The sequence below is a fragment of the Geospiza fortis genome, unplaced genomic scaffold (assembly GCF_000277835.1).
Source record: "Geospiza fortis unplaced genomic scaffold, GeoFor_1.0 scaffold203, whole genome shotgun sequence".
In the NCBI taxonomy this organism is placed as follows: domain Eukaryota; kingdom Metazoa; phylum Chordata; class Aves; order Passeriformes; family Thraupidae; genus Geospiza; species Geospiza fortis.
Window position 1 is genome coordinate 1,987,661 of NW_005054385.1, and position 22,222 is coordinate 2,009,882.

Below are 22,222 nucleotides of genomic sequence, written 5' to 3' on the forward strand. Positions count from 1 at the left end.
AGGTTATTCTGAATGCAGCAATAATCCTAAACAGCTGACATAGTATTTGCACAGGTTCAGTAATGAGTGAGCAACACTCAAAGACACATACAAAGGTTTAGATCCAAGTGGCAACTAATATGTACACTAGTTAATCAGTATCATGGTGAGGAGATAGAGAGAAACAGAAAATTTGAAGAGGTAAGAGAAAATCAGAGTGTTGCTAAAAACAACTATTGTTCGAGATCTTAGCAGAGCAGGAAAAGAATCTTCCAGGACTGCAGGTTCCTACAAAATCATCCCAGTTATTCTAAATTGTATTACTTAAGAAACTCATATGTGGTGCATGGTTTTTACTGCATAAATTACTATTAATTACAAAAGTTTCAAGTATGAAAAACTTTGCAATATTTGTGAAGAATATCAACAAATATTTTGGATGCAAAGAAGTGGTCTTCAAGTTATTATTTTAAACTTAGAACTTTCAACAGCATAGGCCAAACACCTAGCAGAAGTTACAGCAATGTCTTTCATAAATACAGCCTACCATTATGCTAAGTTTAGAGAGGTAGTCAAATGCCATTCTAAAGATGAAAAATCAAAAACATTTGATTTTAACAAGCAATTTGCATATTACAGCACTTGCATTGACGTATAAAAGTGAACATAAAACCCTAAATATAAAACAAACTACAAAGGTTACTCAGCAGAAAGAGTGCTAAAATATGGATTCACTAGTTCATAACATTCAGTATTTCACTAGCTCATCAAGAAAGCAGAATTAACCATTCAAGTTTGTTGCTGCTTCCACAGCAAGGAACTAAATGAGACAACATGAAAATCTGAGTACTGAAGCCCTGTTTACTTGAATTTCGTTTACATACAACTATTTCAAACCAAGATCCCTAAATTCAGGAAATTATTTTAAAGAGACAGTCCTCATTCAGAAGATTCAGGAGCCACAGGTATTAAAAAAAATAATGGATTTACAGCAGCAACATTGGAACAGATTGTGACTTTTTTTAAGCAGTCCTCATTACCTGATACAGTATGTCTAAAGTGACAGGGCAAAAGACATTTTCAACAACAATTCGAAGAACAGAACCATGACTTGGAAGGACCCCACCTTCAGCAGCAAGAGCACTTGTAATACCCAGGTTTCCATGCTGCACAGCATTCGCACATTGCAGCACAGGTTGGGGTCTCTGAAATTAAGTCACAGCAGAGAGCGCAGTTATTTTATATACAAATTATTCATACTGAAATAAAGTTCTCCTAAATGAAAAGGACATAAAAAACAACTTCATAAAACCTTATTTCCTTCATATTATTGATTCAAATCCCACATTAATAAATAAACCATAACTCTTACTTTCCATGCTCCTCCAACTAGTCAGTGTAATTCACAGAATTACAACTATTTTTTTGTTAATGATTTGTAATGATTTTTGTAATGATTTTTCTTTGATTCAGTAAGCTATTGTCATTCTAGACATTTTCCCAGCAATATTATAAATGACAATATTGTAATCTTGTAATAGACAAATAACCAGTCAGCATACTAAAAACTAGGACTTAATTTTCTTCAGGAACTAAGATTTGGTTGGAATAAGCTTAAACCTGCACACCCTACTCTTCTTTCAGAGCAAAGCCATCAACGACAAAAAATAGGTTCAAATCTCACTCCTCAAACTGTACTTCTGTGATTACACAAGTCTTTTCACTTGTTTTTCATGGGTTTTCCCCAAAAAGGTCTTCATATCTCCTGTGAGTAGCAGGACTGTGGAGAGATGTTCCTTTCCAGATGCAGTATTGTGACTTAAAATCATGTCTCAGCTACATAATTTCTTTGGAAGACAGATTAAACAGGGCACATGGTACATGTTACCTAGTTTCAGAAAAATATAACCCTGCAAAATAATCTGTACTTCAGGGCTCAGCCAAGGGACTAGGACAGTGACAGTATTCAGCTGCTCTACTAGGGTCTCTTTAAATTTTAGATAAAACTCAAATTTAAGTGCCAAACAGTTTATTTTCAAAAGTAGACAATGCTGTTATAGAAGAAACCAAGTGCCACGTACTAAGTTGAAAATACTCAGAAAGAGACCCAAGGAGTCTTATTTGCAAATATACATATAGTTTTCCTGAGGCTGTTATGCAAACCACATCCTTAAAACAAAAATCTTGTAATTTGTTTGGTTTTGCAGATAACAAACCAATACAGCCATCTTAGATGAGGAAAGAGACAAATAATATTTACCGGACTGACAAGCTTGCAAGACTTGTGTCACTTTTGTCCCAGCACAAATGAATGATTTATGCCCAAATCACTACTGTCAACATTCTTACAGAGGAAAAAAAATAATGATATACATATCACAGTATATAACATACGTATCTAAATGGGAAGTCAATTGAAATTCATCCAGGAATCAAAAATCCAGCATTAACCCCAGTCTCTCCCAGTGACTGGACCCTAGCTTTATGCCACTGGTCACAACCATTTCAGCCTTTCAAATCACTTCACTTAACTAGACTGCATTAATCAGTTCATCTATTTGGATGTTATTGGAAACAAAAATGAAAGTCTTGCCAAAGTCAAGACTGTGACACAATATCCCCTTGTCTTGTCCACCAATCCAGTCATCTCACCATAAAAGGCCATCACATTGCTCAGGCATAATGTGCTTTTAAAAACCTATGCTTGACTATGACTAACCACTTTCTTCTCCTTAGAATGTTCGGAGATAGTTTCCAGAATGAGTTACTCCATTCCTTACCCAGGGACCAAAGTAAGGCTGACCAAGCAGTGGTTCCCCAGATCTTTCTTTTCATCTTTCTTGCTGTCTTTCCTTAAGACAGGAGATGGAAGGATTTTCTTTTTTCTAGTCCTCAGTAACTCAGTCACTTTTTGCAACTGCCATGACATTTTCAAGATAGTACATGGGCATTGCAATGACACCAATCTGCTCCCTCAGCATTCTAAAGTGTATCTCACTAGGGACATAGACTTTTTGTTTATCAAATTAATTTAAATGTTCTCTGATGTGATTCTTCTCTACTTCCTTCATCAAGACTTTTCCACTTTTCCCAACTGCAACTCTTAACCACCACATGATGCTGAGAAGGCGGTTGGTAATTCAGCTTTTTCCATCTCCTCTGTTCCTGCCCCTTTCAGCAGCAGGCCTACGTATTTTTTTAGAAAAAAGAAATCTTATTTCTACTGCTGATATACCTCAAGGAACCAAACTCGCTGCTTTTCACATCTCTCATCAGAGACAACTCCGTGTAGCCTTTGACTCCCCTAACGATATCCCTGCATGTATAGGTAATGCTCTATAATCTTCCTGAGGCACTGGTTCATGATTCCAGTTTTCCTATGCCTCTCTTTTATGTTTAAGCCAATCAGGAGCTCCTTGTTCATACAAGCAATCCTCCTGCCACCTTCACTTGATTTTATGGTCATTATGATTATGAACTACTTTTGAACTTGAGCTCCTTCACAATAATTTTACAGATTTTGAGAAGACCCTGTCTCTAAGAAGTTACTGAAATTTTATATATCAGAATTTGTCTACTAGTATAGTGAATATTTACTACTGTTGCGGTTTAACCCTGGTACGCAGCAAAGTGCCACACAACTACTCAGTCACCTTCCCTTAGCACAACAGGACAGGGAACTGGAAGTGTAGAAGTGAGAAAACTGTCATTTACAGACAGTTGAACAGGCAAAGCAATAGCTGCATATGCAAGTAAGGCAAAACAAGGTGTTTAAACACCTCCCCCATTGGCAGAGAGGTGTTTAAACATTTCCAAGAAAGTAGGAATTTCATTGAGTGTAACAATTACTTGGAAAGAAAAAGGCCACAACTCTGAACATCCCTCATTCCTCATCCTTCCCCCGGTTTTCAATGCTGAGCCCAGCATCATACAGTGTGGGACATCCCTTGGGTCAGTTGGGATCAACTGTCCTAGTTGAGACCCTTTCCATCTTCTTGAGCACTAGCACAGGCAGGGCAATGTGAGAAGCAGAAAACACCTTAATACTTTCTGTATTAACACATGCATTCACAACTCATGCAATTATATCCCGTTAAATGGAAACATTGTACTTACAGCCTGATTATGCTGATTGTCAGTCCTAAGTTCCTTGTAATTGGAATACTGAATATAAACTGGCTGATTGTGGAGGTGAGGTGTAGCAGGAGTGTAGTAGTTCACCATAGAAACAGCAGCATCTACGGAAGCCATTTCCAAAAATGCCTGGAACCAATACACAGATGATTTCAAAGCTGGTTTTGTTTACAAGATAGAAAAAAAGTGTAATTTTTCCCAATTCCACTCTCACTAGAAAAAGATTACCTGAAAGTACAATACTGATTTCCTCAGCATTAGAATGCATTTGTGTGTGCATGTTTATGGGGCTGTTTTATTCAATTTGTGTGTTTTCATAGAAAGTTTTATATTGTAAGTACACTACATCATCTAAGAAGAGGTGGAATAAGTATGACATATGGGAAGTAATGCTGCTAAAAGTACTACACTGCTAATCAATTTGCTAAATTCCTGAAATCAAGCACTATTACTTAAGTAGCTGACATGCATACTGATTGAAAAAGCTGGAACAGAACATTAAACATCCATTAGTTTATGCATTGTATTAATCCAGACAATTTTTGAATGAATGTTTATTATTTTTTTAGGATTTCTGCGCTTCTTCATGACACAAACTACTCTGCCACATCTAACAGGATTAAAAGATGTCAAAACATGCATGTTAGCAACTTAAGCAGGCAGGCTCTTTGAAGACATGTCATCAACAGGGACAATGCAGTTCTTGATCATCTATATGTTTTCACATAAAGTGGATATAATGTTTAGCAATATTATTAACAAATTTCTAGTTCATTATGTAATCTGAAAGCATATTAAAAACTTTAAAAATAAATTTCAAAACATCCTCTCACATTTAAAAATATGAAAATTTTCTGCTATCAATGAAATATTTAGACATTGTTGCAATCATTTCACTCAAGGTCAAGATCAAAATTATCGTAACATGAACCACATCTTCAGTCTTGCTCTTGTTATTGAAACATTGAAAACTACATACCTGACCTTTTCCTCTTAGCATCAAGAGATTGGTTACTTTGCCAAAAGGGAGACCTAATGAAACAACTTCTGCTCCAGTAACACCATTTGGAATTTGACGAATATGAAGGACACGTGAAGGGGAACATGGAGATCTCTTTCCTTTACTTTTTTTCTTCTCATTATCTAAAATATTTTAGGGAGGGAGACAGACAAGTAAACAAGACAAACCCATTGCACAGCATACGTATCAAAACCTAAAGGAGATAAACTGCTGCCTCAGCACTGACATTGACTTAGGTACTTAGTTCTTTGAACCCTAAGAAAGGATATTCCATATCTAACAAAGGGACAGTGTAAGAAGATATCATCAGCTCTTCCAAATCTTGATAGCAAGGGGAGGGTGGGGCAAGTCTGGCTTTGCTTTGGACTTGTTTATTTTCTGAAGATTTGGTTTTGGTTTGATGTTGTTCTGGTTTTTTTTTAATGGGAGGTCAGTAACTTCTCCCCAAATGTCTACATAAGATATCTATAAAATATTAGTTGCACAAAAGAGGGGAAAGCCCCAATTGGGAGGTAATACATTAATTTTCCTTTTATCGCCAACTTGTCTTTCTGTGACTGAATTGCTAACCTGAGGTTTTGAGTTTGTTTTTACTTTATTAAAGAAAGCCTGCTGTTCCAAATTATTTTAACTTTTAAAAAGTCTTTGAGAAAGACAGCATGAAATCCATACAAACTCTTACATCTTCCACTTTGACATACTGCCAGAAGTGGGGTTTTTTTGAACATATGCCTGTTTGGATCCTGTAAGGGACCAATTTGGATTGGTAAGTGACCAATGACTGCATTTCAGGAACATTACTCAGTATCCTTGAGCGCACTTTAAAGCAGAACACCATATCTGGAACAATTGTTCTAGAAGCAGTTGCAATGGAGGCAAGAGAGATAGCCTTAATATCTAATCTGTTGCATTTAGCCTTTCAAGGAGAAACACAAAAGATTGAGAAGAAATTTCTGTATGAACTTTATAAGAAATTTCAGATTTTGCTGTAGGTTTTGCATACAGTCTAAGGCTGAGAACTGGTTCACACAAGTCATTCTGCATAAGGATGTTTACAGAGGGTCTTTTTATTACTGGAAGCCTGTAAAATTTCAAGATGGATGATAAAGCCCCAACCATACCACACTTAATAACTCTCCCCCCTGCAAAACTGAGAAGTCTGTTATGCATTCATTTTTCCATCAAGAAATTTTAAATGGCTTAATGTGCTCTGCATGTATTCTGAAAAATGTGAACTTTAAGACAAACATAACCATATTAAACCAAGCCACGACAGGACATATTACTAGTAAACTCTAACAACCTATTTTGTTACTTTTCAGGTTCAAAATTTACAAGATGTCCCTGACTTAGTATTAAGTCAAGGAATGCTTGACCAAAGAAAGCAGGAAATGAAGACTAGCATGAATTTCACCTTTAGTTTTATATGAGTGACTCTTGCAGAAGCAGTATCTTCTGGGTTCTGACACATTGTCAGAGGTGACAAAATGGAGCTAAGTGGCAAACTGTTGAAGTGTTTCTTTTGTTGTGAAACTTTATCTAAGTTACTAAATCGGCAATAAAAGCTAGCACATCTCAAATATAAAACCTCATAGTTTTTTAAACCATGCTTCTTTCTCCAGCTGTGGTTCGCTACTAATTTTGATGCAGAGTGATAACCATCTGTACCTTCCAACATCTAAATTTCAAAATTGATTCAACATTTCTTTAAAGTATGCCAAAGGTGATCACCTTTCTGAATTGTACTCTCAATTGAGTGAAAGTAAAAAATGCTTTCACAGACCAAAAAAATGCTTATGAACAAAGTGAAAATTGGTTCCCGATGTACAAAGGGAAGTTCATTACAATCACAATTCATGACCAGTACAAATGTATTCCCTGAGTAGCCTGAGGTAGAAAAGTATACATTTTAGATATGTGACCCATCAGACCAAAAAAGCCCCAAAACCCCAAAAATAACAAAAAACAAGACCTGCAGCTGGAGCAGCTGTATTGGGTAAAAAGATGCATTTCAATAGTGATAATATTTTATTTTAGATTTATATGATTATTAATGAGAACGCCTAGTAATATATCACAAAACCCTCTATATCATTTAGACATCTTGGATACCACTGTGAAGGATCAGTCACTGCACTGTTAATTAATAATATATATTTCAGCTATTACATTGCTGAGCTATAAGCTAATGCTATTTCAAGCCAAGCAGAAACATTTGGACATCACATTGAATTGATCAGCAGAAGTATAAACAACCTGACATGTGCAAGTCAAAGAAATCAGAAAGAAAAATTTTCAAGTTAGCTCCTCAGACTCCTCCTTCCCCACCGAAAATACAGCAAGTCTTAGACACTTGGTGTCTAAGATCACAAAAGGTGATCTGCTCTGTCCTTTGCCCTGATATAAAATAAACTATTTGGAAACCACTGCTGACAGGCAATTGTCTAGGTCATGATTTAGTTAATTTATTTGACATAAAGTTACTTCATGCAACCATTGGTCATTAACACTCCATGTACACCTAATGCTGGAATTAATATTAACTAAAGTAGTACCAGCTTTCTCTCACTTTCAACTTCCTGTCTGGTCTAAAACTACAGGTAAACAAATACATACACTTACTGCATCTTCCTCAACACATACACACACACAAAACAACAAAAGAAAAAAAAACACAGAGAAAGAACAGTTTAGGGGTTTTTTCTGTGTATACCTGTAGCTGGAGTAGAATTGCTCATGGTAGAAGGTCTGTTACTGACACTAGAAGCAGCTTGTCAGGACCACACTAAAGAAATAAAAGACAAGATTACTAGTAAAGCTGTTACACAGAAAGCTCAATATAAAAGTGCAACAACTCCCTTCACTTATTCTTCCCAAGAACACCCCCCTCCTATACACAATACCCACAACTGCCAGGAATTTGTTTTTCAGGAAAAAAAACGCCAACAACATAACTTTTCCCCACATCTCCATAAATCAGCAAATTCAGCTATATTACACTATTGATTTAAATCAGTATGTTACACTGATTTAAATCTATCCCACTACCCTTTTTAAAATACCAAGAATAACTTGGTTAAGAAAACTTGCTTAAGAAAAGAAATGAGCTGGCTGTAGGCTTTGTGTCTGCAATACAACATTACTTCCAAAAATGCATAGCCACACAGGTAAAATCTGAATTTGCAACAGGACACAGGGGACCTTGAGCAAAATTAATTTGAGATATATTTAAACACACCCATGGCACATTAAAAAAAAAAAAAAAAACAAAAAAAACTGGTTTCAGTACATTTTTTTAAATACATACGACTTACCATCAAATTCTTAGGAGAAAGATCAAGGTATTTGCTTTAAGAATGTTAACAATTTGAGACTCTAACTACTGACAGAAAAGAGTTTGAGTACTACAGGTCCTTCATTCAAAAATCAGCATCTAGCTCCAGTTACATCTGTTTACTCATTAAGACTGCTGTAATATCCCAGACAAGCATCAAGTTCAAAATGCCAACAAGAAACAAGATACACCTTGAACAAACAAAACACCTCTGGAAAGACAGTTACATTTCCTGAAGCTTTCACCACTCTCTTCCATAAAAGCATTTTAATGGAAAATGGAGACCAAGGGAGTGATGGAATAAGTTGATCCAAATAGCTTCTCATCACTTTGGTGGAAAGAGAACTGCCCATTGCCCTTGGTCCAACATTCCCACATGCGCATGAACTGTTTCTCTTGCATCAAGTCCAGTGCTCAAGAGTTATCCTATTAGATTAATCAATTCTCCAGCCTACCAGCATTCTGAGCTGAGCTAGATGAGTTATTCAGCTGAAAGAGACATTGAGAAGTGGCAGGATCCACGGCAAAGAAAGTGGTAAGGAAAAGCCATCATGTTGGCTTGCATCGGCTCTGAAAACACTGCTCAGAGTATTGGCTTATATGGGGTCTGCACTAAAAGGAGCAATCAGGTTCTCCTCATACTTGCTAATCATGTGTTCCTGCTGCTTCCCTAGTGTGGGAGAGTCATTCACAACAGAAGACTGTGACTAGGCTAGGGTACTTAAAAACCTTTTCAGCCAAATTTAGCTGCTCATGAAGGAGCACAGGTGTTAGTGTGGATGGAAGAAAACATGAATGTGTTCATTCCTCTCCAGCAATAGTAGAGACTTATTTTTAACCATGAAACTGCATCTTAACAGTATATTTAAATACAACATCTAATTGTGACAAACAGCAAAATCATTTTTACTTTAAGAGAACTAAAAAATATAAACCCTGTATTTTAAAGAACTGTCAATTAAATGATTACTAGATGTCATGCATATTACACTGCATTTGCACAGATACTAGAATGTAATTAACATGCAATACTAATATTAATTTTCACCTATTAGCACTACATTGAGTATATCAGCACTCAGGTATTGCACCCAAAGAGCATATTTCAATTGTAAAATGCATATCATGCTAATTAAACAAAAGCTGTATGTGCAGATGTAGTAGAAAGTATTCACGATTGTCCTTTATTACACCAAACCTTCCTTTCATTTACTGGAGGGCAGGAAGAAAAACCGCTACTGACACAACTCCTGCTGTGGAGGCTTTAATTTGGTTTTTAACTTAGTATTTATTCAACAGAAGAAACGTTTGCATACTTCCAGAAGGCTATGGAAAAACGTGGTGTATTACCATGTCCAACAATTCTTACAATCTCATATTTAATTTTATATACACTGGTATTAAAAAAAACACCTCAAACATTTTCAGAAGAAAATATTTTCCAACCTCTTTCATTTTTAGCACACACACAAAGAAACACAATGCAGATGGCTGCAGGGACCTGTTTTACAACTCTGTGTAACTAGCCTGTTTCCATAAAACAGAAGCTGTAGCTCACTGCAGCACACAATGAACTGCTGCTCCAGGATGGTGGATTAAACCAGCTTCGACGGGAGAAAAATTCTACCAAAATTACAACCCTCACCTATGACATGTGCCTGTACTTACAACTGGCACATCATTCAGTCAGTATATCATAAGACAGTTCCCTAGATTTTGCTGTTACACTCATAACCATTAACCCACTACAGCAGCAAAAACACAGAGAAACTCTTTAAACCCCAAGCGTATCAGCTATGCAACTCTTTTATTTGGTTTAATAAAAGATCAACAAAGCTTTGGGCTTCTTACAATACAGGGAACCATCATCATTTCAAATGTCTGTCTTCATATCTTCAAACTGATACAAAGAGTATTTTTAAAGTTACATACTTTTAACTATGACTGCATTAAAAAACAAAACAAAACAATTAAACATTAAATCAAGACACTGTAGAATAATTGGCCTGGCCTAGGCTTGCTAACTTTAGAGCCCTGACTACAAAACTTAGTTTCTTACAGGACAATTTAGAATCTTACCTGAAGATTTTGGTTATACTTTTTGTTATTGTCTGAGTGCTCCCCTGAAACACTACTCCAATTTTTAACTTTTAGTATCAATACTAAGTTATATACCCACCCAAACAATTACAGTGCATGGTCCTTGGAAGGATGTAGTATATGAAAACTGCTAGGAATGCCACTGTCTTCTCAGGTGGCTGATCAAGGTATTTCTCAAGTAGAAGAATACTAAAAAGATGCTTTTCATCATCTCCTTGTTTAGGCAGCTTAAAAATTATAAGCCTTCTCATTCACTGACAAAGCAAAACCACACCAAATGCAAAAATGTTCTAGAAGATTGCAAAGACAAACTGACACCATGGCAGTTGCACAAGTAGAAGTACAAAATGTGTATGTTTGAGATATTCTGGATTAATGAAAAAGATAACATTTACTTCTTCAGTGTTTTCACAAGTCTGCTCATACAGAATACACAAAGAAATTACAAAACTTCAGTCTGTAAAGACCGTTTGTTCCGTCTCTTTCTTTCCCACATAGAGGTGAAAGAGATATTTTTAAAATACTTTGTAACTTGAAGCATTTAATGTAGTGACGAAGATCTGCTACAGGCTGCTCTGGGTTTGCAAGGCCTTCAGTGTTGAAAAACTCCACACAATAGGGTAGTGTGCCCTACATAATGTCTTAGAGGATTCTAATTGAATCTTTCTTTAGAGTCTAGAGAGTCCTACCATGCCCCTAATCTCTCTCTGCACACGAGTCTTCCACCGGTTACTTCTCAGTTATGCAGTTAAGTGCAGCTGAAAAAAAGTCAAAAGAGCAGCCCAATCCTGCTTATAAAGCTACTTTGACATACTTCCTTGTCCACAGTTCATAGACACTTGACAAGGACTTCTTTAAGCAGAGACAGGAGTTCACACTGCCTTTGTGCCATCACATCCATTTCAGTTTCCACAGCACAACTGCGTGGGGTAAGGCAGCTGCTTAGCCTCAGCGAGCGGCTTGCACTAGTTCTCATGAGGCCACACAGTGAAAGTGAACAAGCAGGCAGGACAAGTAACCATGCTGCCTAACCCTTCCCTGATGAACACTTCTTCTAGCACAAAGCCTACCTTACAGAAACCAGCACCTGCCTTCTGAGTGCTAGTTACATGGCCAATATTCCTTCTTTCAGACTCTGGTAAATGAGGTAAATGGAATAGCTCAAAACAAGGACAGCTACCAAACCAAGGCTGCAACATGTGCTCTATTCCTGCACTCATTCCATCATTCCAAACATATTAATCATCTCCTAAGATCTTAACACTCCATTTTTTACATCATGAGACTTTCCACCTCTTCTGCTTCAAGGCAGTATTTTTACATTTTTTGGGGTTATTAACTGGCAACAGGTAAGGAAAGAGCAATAGAACAGCTACAGCCAGATTAAGTTTATTCTTTCCTTGTTATTCAGTAGGAACTAGAAGCCAGTTGCTTAGAAAACTCAGTTTGATTTTGGACATTTCTTTAAAAACAGGTAATCTATAGTGCTGAGTAAACAGTCAAATAAGAGGCCACCACAAAGTGTAGCACTCAATGATAGGTTAATGAAACAAAGTATTCTTCCGTACCTACCAGATCAATTTCCCTGATTAAATAAGGCATATTATACAATTGACTACCGCAACAGGTGCCTGTGCTGAAACTACTTTAGCTGTTCTATGATTTTTTAAATTCTGATAATAATTTATGCTAACTATTCTGCAGTTCCAGGATAAAATCCACTGCATTCATAGCAAAACCCATAAACATCTGAAAGTCAGCAACTCTTAAGTTTCTAAAATCTTTGTGAGTCACATATAGCTGGAAACAGAAGGGTAAGTCTAGTACGGCAAAATCCTTCTTTACAACATGTCCACATGTTAAAACTATGGCAGGTATCTATTTAGCATTACTTCTGGAATCACTGAATCCTATAAACAATCTTTTAATTTCTAAAAAAGCTGTATGTAACTCCCTTATTACCCTCCCCTCAGCATTCAGCTGCAGTATCTTCTCCTCTCTCATTTTCTAGAAGTCACAAATTCTTCAGTACAGTTCAATCAATTAGAAATGGGATAGTTCCAGAGAAACGTACATTTGTATTGATGGTTTTCCTAGAATTTAGCTAGTCATCTTTCTATGCTATTATTTTTAAGTCAACAATAAGGAAGAATATGATCATAGGTTTCATTATGAAAAAAGAGCATGGGCAATTTAAATGGAAAATAATTCTTTCAAAAAGGACCTCTCTCCACACGTGTAAATTAAAACTGTACATTTTTCTACAAGATTCTACACAGCAGAACAAATTACTTGAAATTTGTCCCAAAAGGGCAAATTCCAAAACATGACAATTTCAAGCTATAGCAGTGATAACCATAGCTATATTTAAACTAACTGTTCTACTGCATATTTTATTAATTTTTATAGAATCTGACTGTGAAAACAAAAGCTAAGTGTCACGAGAAGAATGAAAATTTCCTTTATCTTCTATTTCTGCAGCATGTCTCTAGATAATTACTATATTCATTTACTCTTTTTTCCTCTTTCATGTTTGCAAAGGAGATGCAGCTCCTACTTCCAAAGTGGGAATTTAATATGAAGTACAACGTTGTTAGTGCCAAAATAAAGGTTTCAAAGAAAGTGGAATCAAACTATGGGAAATTTCAAAACCATGTATTTGTACTAAAAATAAACTGACCTTACATAGATAAAGCCTACCATTTCAGTAAGCTGAAGAAGAAAGAAATCATAGGCAATGATCACAAATAAGAAAGCCTCTCTTCCTCTGCTATATAGACCCCTCCCAAACACAGCTCAAGCTGCTGACTGCCAGCCACCCTAGAAGCATAAGTCTTAGCACTGATGGCTGCTCTTCCATAGGCCTGAGTGCTCAATGGCTCTGCCAGCACACAGCCTGCTCCACTGCCTCTGTTGTCAACTCTCGAAGCTCACTCCTGTACTAGTAACGAGGTACTGCACACCTTCAAAGAGTTATGTAACAGTAATGACAATGTTCAGAGAAAAACATTATGTACTTTGCATTTACGTTAGATACAGGGCAAGAACACAAGGAAATAACATTTTCCTCTTCAAGATGCAAAAGCAACCTTGAGCATGTGACTATCAAGAACTGGAAAATTAAGAGTGAAAAGCTTAATTTTTTAATTACTATAAAATATGGATTTTTATTCTTAAAGTCAGAAATACCTCTACTTAGTATGAAAGCCTTAAGCTCATCCAAAAGGACAATAAGCCATATACCATTTTGAATATTCCAGAAATCCAGCAGGCATCATGACACAAAGGCAGAGCTTTCTTTGAAACAGTCATCAAAGATGACTGCTTTTCTTTGTGATATCACTCATTTACAATTTCCACAAATATTGTTTTCTGACAGTATAAATACAAACTTGACTGAAAACAAAGATTGATGTCTATGTTTCCAAGGTACCTTAAGCCTTAAATATGTGAAGATTAAGTCTTCCTCAAGAGTTAACACAAGCTTTTGGGAAGAAAATTTACTTAAGTTACTACAATATATTCCTTACACATATGTATTTTAATGAAGTGTACAGATGTACAGATGAAGACACTAGGCTTTATATTTAAAGTCACAAATGTTCTACACAATGCCACACTGTAGGGTTTCAGATCATTTTATACTTCACTATGTACAAGACATGCCATAAACATCTAGGATCTCAAATAAACCACCAGTAAGCTGTCTCCCTTGACTTTAGTCAGAAGGAAATTTACACAGCCTTACAAAGTACCATAACTTGACAATCTGGTTTATAATTTATTATTAAAGGTTAAAATCAAGAAAGAAGAGCTGAAAGAAACCACCACACCAATGCCAAACAATATGGCAGGGGTTAAAACCCAGGAGGGGTTTTAACAAAAGAACTAGTGTGTGAAAGGCCATAAAAGAGATTCTTCCATTTAAACCAACTGCTAAGAGATCTGTAACAACACTTATGCCATGTAATAACACATATTAAAAAAAAATTGAAAGAAAGATTGAAATAGGTCAGCAAATTATTCAAAGGTGATGGCAAACAGCTTAAAGGAAGAAAAAAACCCCACTGTGATAAAAGTAAAAATGTGACGAACTGTGGATTACTTTCTTTCCTCTTACAAAGAAAATAGTTTAACTTGCACAGCATGAAGAAAGAGAAAGAAAACTAGCTGGATCACAATAGCAATCAAAGTTTCTGCAAAACTGCTACCTGAAGCATCCCTTCTAGCATTCATTTTTAACTCTAGTTCCTTCTGGAAACAGAAATATTCCAGTATACAGTGTTTATCAGCAGCTCTACCTTGCAGCATAAAAGACATCTACTTTTGTAACTTTGATTCCTATTGTTTTGCAGAAGTAAATATACACAGCTTTGATTAAGAAAATAATGGGGGGGCAATCATTTAACTCAAAAGCATGAAACTACTTTGTCTAACTTATAAATTTTCAGAGCCCAATAAATAGTTTTTAAAAAAATCTTTCCAGTCTCAACTTAACTGTGATGCTCAAAAGACATATGTTCTTGACTGTATGGTTTTTGACTATTGAATTTTCTGCTTCACAATTAAAGATTTCATCCAAAAGAGAAGAATTTTTACCTTTCTTTTTTAAAAGGAAATTCATATGCACAAACACTCATTTAAATCTAGGACTAAAAGCTCTAAGAATCGCACACTTAAAGTAAAGAGGTTGGAAAGAAATAAAAGTCTGTTTGATGATGTGTATCACATAAATTAGGAGTTGAATAATTGTTCTAGCACATGAAAGATTTGTCTCAAGATGAACAATAGATTCAACATTTTTATTTGCAAGCTGAATTTTTAATTACTCCTTAATGCTTTCTAGGAGAGTAGTGTTGCATGAAAGGAAAACATGGTCACAACTATGAACCCTTGTCCTTTCTGTCTCGTGTATTTAGTTTCCTCTCTGCTTTGCATTGTTTCTTATCAGTTTCTCACTCAAAGAAACTCTTATGCAGTGGTCTGTGCTTCTTAGGCTCACCTTCACTTCATCTTTTGGAAAAATTAGTAATAAACTAGCCCCTGTAAGGATCATACTTTAAAGAATGCTTACAAATGAGGGGAAAGTCATAATCTCAACCTGCTGGCAGACACAGGAGATAGCACAGCATCAATAAACCTCTATTTTTGTTTACATCTCCCCCATAACCAGAAAACATGCATCTTTTGTTGAAATCAATGTTTCATCTTTTCAGTATACATGGAAAAGGACAAGTTCTCCTTGCTCAATCCTTCACCTTAATATTACATCAGTCACACAACATTAATTTTCCCTTCAGTTTTACTTCACAGTGATATATCCTCTAACAGTCATCATTTCTTCCACCTCTCAATGGAACACACAAGTTAGTTGGTAAAAAAAAATATTTTTCCCTGATTAAATTATGCTGTGAAGTGATTTAATAGTAAAACCAGCTATGCAAGAAACATGATTTTGAAAAGAAAACCTATGAAGCAAATACAACTCCTGAAAATTATCAATCATTAAATCCATGCATCCTATTAATATTCTGTACTCTATAAAATACTGGTTATTAAACAAGTTATCACCTTTGGAAACTCTACTGCTTTAAATTTCACCATTTGGTTGAAAATTGAATGACTAACACTTTTCAGTCTAGGACAGTTCAAACCTAGTCTTTGGATTGCATGCTTTGCGAACCCTGGATCCTGCGGAGACACTGCTTTTTTGTGTGTGTGTGTGAGTGTGTGTGTTCTGAGCTGTTCTCCCTATATTTAAAGGCACACACTGAAACAACAACCATGATAAAAAACTCCTCTGCAAGAGCATAATATCCTTCACAACACACTAGGTTACACTTGTTACAAGCAAGCACTAAAAATACCAATTTTGTACACAAAAAAGTTGAATCCTAGATGTCCAAAATAAAGTTCACAAAAATAAAAAAAAATTCTAATGAATTTTAATGTTGTTACTTCAGGATTCTATGCCAAAGGCTGCATTTATTGTCCAATACTCAGCCCTACAGTGCACAATCATTATACACCAAAAACAAGCTATATAGAGCAGATGCTACAGAGGACCAGTACAGACAGAGTGACTTTTTCATATATATATAGAAGTCCCATTACTGTACATACATATAAATACACACACATACAGTTGAAACTTATGTGATGGCAACACAAAAATTACCCTGAGCAAACAGATCTCCCTACAGACAGTATACTATGGAGCACAGCAGGAAAGATTCAGCAATGAAGAGTTATTTTCAAGTTACTTTCACACTTTTAAAGCACCCAGTTTTACTTCCATACATTTGTTTTCTATTTTAGAAAACTGTTGTACATTTACAAGCAGGGTTGCACACAGCAGGAGAAAATTATATAGAAAGAGAATCTTCTATGACAGAATTTCAAACTAAGGACAATTAAGACAACTCAGTTTCTCTACCAGGTTTTATTAAACAGAAAAAAGTTTCCAGCACTGACAGAAATCAAGTGAAAAACAAGCATATCACCTACTTTTGAGTTCAAGAAGATTCCTCCACAGAAACTAAGTTTTGCACTACAGTTTCCACCCTATTCAAAGTCCTATACTGCGCACTGAATAACTTCACATTAATTACTTCAACATTGATTGTGTTTTGGGAAAGGACAGATAACTGAGATGAAGGGGAAAGAACAGACAACAGAAGGTAGAGTAGTTTTCCTGGTAACACAAGACCAGAACAAACGACTATATACGCAGTCTGTATATATGTAGCAAGAAAGACAAATTAGAGACTAGAAAATCAAAACAGATGAACTGACAAGTCAAGAGAAAATGAATTCAGTATCCTGTGTAATAAAATGAGGAAGTGAACCAGCAAAAAACCTACAGAAATATTAAAAAAAAAAGGAGAAAAAAATTCCTAATTAAACTGAGCACAATCAGAAAGACAAAGATGGCCTAAAAATACCAGGAGGGACTACATGCAATTTATTAATTAACTACATAATCTCTTAATGTTACAAGCCAACAAAATACTTGGATGCTATATTCTTTTCATTTTCAGTGGTCTTTGGGATCACTGCACCACCATGCATTTCAGGCTGACTTCTGAACAGTATTTGCATTTAGCCTAGAAAAAACTGGTTAAAAGCCTGAAGACATGCAGAATCATAGAATCATTTAGGTTGGAAAAGGCCTTTAAGATAGGGGAGTCTGTATCTCAAAGTGTTGAAGCATAACTTACATATTCAAATGCAGTATGAAGTATGTTATCACTCTGGACATGTGTAAAAATGTGCCTTCAATTCTTTACTGTCTTTTCCAAAGTACTGCCATCTAGAAATCACCTAGTAAGATGGATCAAAAGCTGGACCAATACTCTAAAATTTTGTCACGTCCTTCTCATGTACCACTTCAGTTGTATCTACCATGCAACCTACCGACAAGGAAAGGGTTACCATTCCCTGATTTTGCCATATGGTCGTAAGATTTGATTTCTGCCTATATGTGAACTCGTTTTGGATCATCCTTATTCCCGTGACTAATGCAATTCACTTTCCAAGAAAATAGTAACATCTCATTTAAATAGTAGAATCCTAATAGAGAGCACTGAGCCCACCATCACCTCTGCAGCTGTACGGAAGTAAGCGCACTTTCAGACTGCACATGTGTAAACACAATTCTGATTCCTTTGCTTTTACTACTCACTGTGCAGAAAGAATAATTTATCTTCTCCTTGACTTTAAATGCCCTTGTAATAGACCATGACTTTTAATGAATAAGAATGGCAACAAGTTAAATTACTAGTAGTTCAGTGTGATTAAGGAAGTTAATTGCAAAGATAATGGTTAGTTTATTGAATCATATGAGCATTCATTCCATCGGCTTTCACAAGAAATTCAGGGTGTGGTTTCCTGGTCAGTTTAAGCTGATCTATGGCTAGAGAGAGCAAAGGCAGTCATGTCATTCCTTACCCTCGTGTTTTTACAGCTCTCATAGCAGTGACCAACAACTGCGAGGCAGCATGGTACCAGAATAATTTATTTTACCATGCAGTTCACATATGACATTTGCTACACTATGAGGGAGGTGTAGAAATGCACTGTTGATGATGGTGCTGCTCTTTTGGCAGCAGATCTGAGTTTCAACAACTTCAGCCAAGAGGGAAACAGCAAGAGCAGGGAAGAATGGTATCAACAGGAGTAGACAAAATACTTTTTCACCTACCCGCTCTGCAAAGAGTGTCAAAAATGCTGCCTCTAACTCCAATGTAAAACTCACGTCCACAGACCTGAAGAAATAGGAACAATTTTCACATGCTGAAATGAGAAAAGAGAAATTTTAAAAGTCTCTTAAATATAGTCTTTCATAAAAAATATGCAGCACCAAATGAAACTGTAAGTACAAAATATATACAATGGTCAAAAGCAGGAGAACCAAAAGCAAAAGTGCAGTTACATGCAACAGTTAATGAGTGCAAAAGAATTAAGAACTGCAACATGAAACTACAGCTGCAGGTGTAATTTTATGATATAACTAACTCTCATCCTCATGTTTTGACACATCTTTTGTTTAATCGGGATATTCTCTAAAAGAAAGTTGACAAACACACACTTGTGCTTATCACTTAATACAGGATTAGTTCAGCAGAAAACCTGATAAATACTCCCTGGTAGAACCCAAATCAACTCCTTATCTCCCCAGACAAGGTACACAAAGCAGATTAATTGTCTTGACTACAGACCAAATCAAATGAACAGCAATTCAACAACTGCTAGGGAAACTAAGAGATTTATTCATATTTTGCCGTTTTCATGGTTCTGATTGTGATGGATTATTTCCATTTCTGATTATATCAGAGAGTAGTAGTAAACAAGATTTGGGAGTGAACAGCAAGCTCAGAAGGAGAGATAACTTCATTCATACCAGGCTATACTACCTGTTTTCCACAAGCACATAACTCAAAGTGGGTTAAAAACAGGTATTTATGAAGCAACTATAGTAAAAAATCTATGTAATTCTATGTAAAATATAATTTTTTAAAAAGGCTTCTGAGCAAGAAATCTATGGATAATAAGAAGGAAGTGGTTGATGACTCTTAAAAAGCTTGAGCATTATCTTCCAAAATTCCAAAGTCTTGTTACCTGAAGATTTAATCTGGTACCAGAATGACTGAATTTAATTTGAAAATGAAATACCGCTGCTGTGTATAGTGTTGTTCCTGAGTTTCCCTCTTACTGATCCACAAGGAGGCCACTAACCTCAACTATAAACATCCATAGGTTTAGGTACATATCTGGTCTGCTTTTGATAGCCAACAAAAATTTACAGTTCATATCACTCTGGTTTCTTTGAATTTTTGAAGTTTAACTCGAGTCACATATTCCTGCTAACAAAATAAGCTTAAATAAAGAACCAATTTCTCTGCCATCAAAGAGAAATTCTCGCAGCTTTTTACAGAAAATTTCTGATCCAAATAAAAATTATTTTTCTGTGCTTACTTTTACATATTCTCACCCTTATTAAATATAAGGCTTAGATCTAAATTAGCCTCAGCATTCCACAGAAAGAAATTAATGCCACTATTTCATTTCTGTATTAAAGCAGCAGGAAGTGTAATTTTTTCTACTTTGACTTTTTTTTTTTTTAGTTTTTGATTAAATGCCCTTGAAAATAAAAAGTCAAAAGACAGCTTCTGAAAATTTTGTTTTACTTTAGGTCTACTAGGGCAGTTTTAACCAACACCTCAACAGCTTGCATTTTCAACTAACAGTTTGGAGATCAACAAATGGCATTCAATTCTCAGAAGGTATTTAGCATCTTCTAACAAAAAAGAACATCTCCAAATCACTCAAAAACCCCAGGTCTTTGTGAAGTGTCACAGGCAGCACTTAGCATCTCAGAGCATACTCAAACTTGCAGTTATCACTAAAACACATAAAGGCTCTACTTCAGAAAATTTCTTTTAAAACACTCAGTTTATGTTTACACCTTTAATATGTCTATAGTCTTTGTTTCACTCTCTCAAAAGAAAGTTTTTTTAGGGAGGTTCTACTTTGCAATGTTAGATTTGTACAGTTTAAGAACTACATATATTTTACCTGCATCATTCCTACCCAGAAACAATGTCAACATTAAGTTATCTTTATTAGTATTTCAGGGCAATACACAAACTGATACATGATTCTTCTTGCCTCCTTTCTCAACTGAAATAATAAAACCTTCATTAAAATTAAAAAAAAAAATGCTTGGGAAAAGAGGTCATCATACTAATTGTATGACAGCATAGGAATCATACACCCACATTAGATAGCAATTCCACAACTTAAGGAAAAAAACCACAAAAAAAAGCATCCCTGTATTCTCAAATAGAACACAGGAAAAACAAAATTACAAGTTCCTCTACAAAGACATTTGACAAATTAATAAAAGAAATATTCTCACTCCAGCGAGAACTCTCTTAATTTTCTCTTAAAATTTTGCAACATGCACTTTTAAAACAAATGTGAAAAAAATGCTGATCATAGCAGAATTACTCAGTATAATTTTTAATAAAATTTTTCAATAAGATACCTCTTAAGACTATTTGTTACTCCACTAATCAGCATTTATAAAAGACTTTTCTCATCAATGTGTCTCCTTATAAAGGCTTCTACTACCACAGTGCGTTAAAAGATGTCAGGAAATTTTTTGAAACACAAGGGAAAAAGAAGCCTTAACTTCTGTATCAGAACACCTAGATTCTAAGAACAGCAAAGGTCTTATATGTCACCAACATGCAGGACACAAGTTTAAGTTAGTGTAACATCTACATCTTTGCATGAAGTTGGAAGTGCTGACTTCCGTGAACATTTCACCTCTGCATACAGTTACAATGAAAAAAATAAACATTAGGCATGGTTAGTTTCCTGGGACAGCTGAATTTCCCACCATGGCCAAGATTTTGGATTTTGAAACATCAATAGGTAAAGGAAAAATATCAGCAATCAAATTTTCATTTAAAAAGCAGCCAGGGAAGTTAGCAGTACACACAATGAACTTGGGTTTATTACTTAGTTTCAAGTTGAGAAACTTTATCAAGACATAAAACAGCCAGCTACCGTCACACTATCCCCGCAGTGGGAGCACAATAATTCAGACTTGTTTAAAATATTTTTATTTTCTGAGGACTACAATGCTGTAGAAACTTCATCCCTGTAGCAATCTGTTGCATAGTTAAGGCTTTCAGTAAGGTCTATAAAAATGCATTACATTAATAACCATCCTGATTATTGATTAACCCCGCAGAATAGATGTCAATCAGTTCGCTTCCACATATGCACTTCAACCAGGCACCAGCAACAAGGCGAATAGCAGCGGCTCCACGTTTTCTCTGCTACAGACAAGCAAACCCCAGACTCGGGGTACTAAACTTCAACTACCACGTGAAACCGCAAATACCCCAAAACTCATCGCGATCCACCGCTAACCCGCGCGCCAAAGGATTTTTTTACCACCTTATTAGGGGTAACTCCGTAAGAAAGTTTAAAGCCCGGGCAAGCGCAGGCCCCGAGCGGCGGCCGGCGCCTCCGCCCCGCGGAAGGTCGGGACCGCGTCCAGCCCCGCGGAGCGGCGCTTCCCGGCGCATCCCGGCCCACGGCCGGGCGCGGGGCCACGGCCCCCGCGGGGCCGGAAACCG

The 22,222-nt window shown here is 36.1% G+C and overlaps 1 protein-coding gene across 1 annotated transcript in view; it reads right to left on the reverse strand.

The window, feature by feature from the left end:
• Window positions 1-18,865, reverse strand: part of PTBP3 (polypyrimidine tract binding protein 3) — a 35,146-nt gene extending 16,281 nt beyond the window's left edge. Inside the window, exons 1-5 of the mRNA XM_005425333.2 lie at window positions 18,772-18,865; window positions 7,848-7,919; window positions 5,093-5,256; window positions 4,096-4,242; window positions 1,020-1,184 (exon numbers count right to left, since the gene is read on the reverse strand). Coding sequence (XP_005425390.1) covers window positions 1,020-1,184; window positions 4,096-4,242; window positions 5,093-5,256; window positions 7,848-7,872 — 501 coding nt within the window. The 5' untranslated portion in view covers window positions 7,873-7,919; window positions 18,772-18,865. The remainder of the gene's footprint in view (window positions 1-1,019; window positions 1,185-4,095; window positions 4,243-5,092; window positions 5,257-7,847; window positions 7,920-18,771) is intronic.
• Window positions 18,866-22,222: the final 3,357 nt, after the last annotated feature.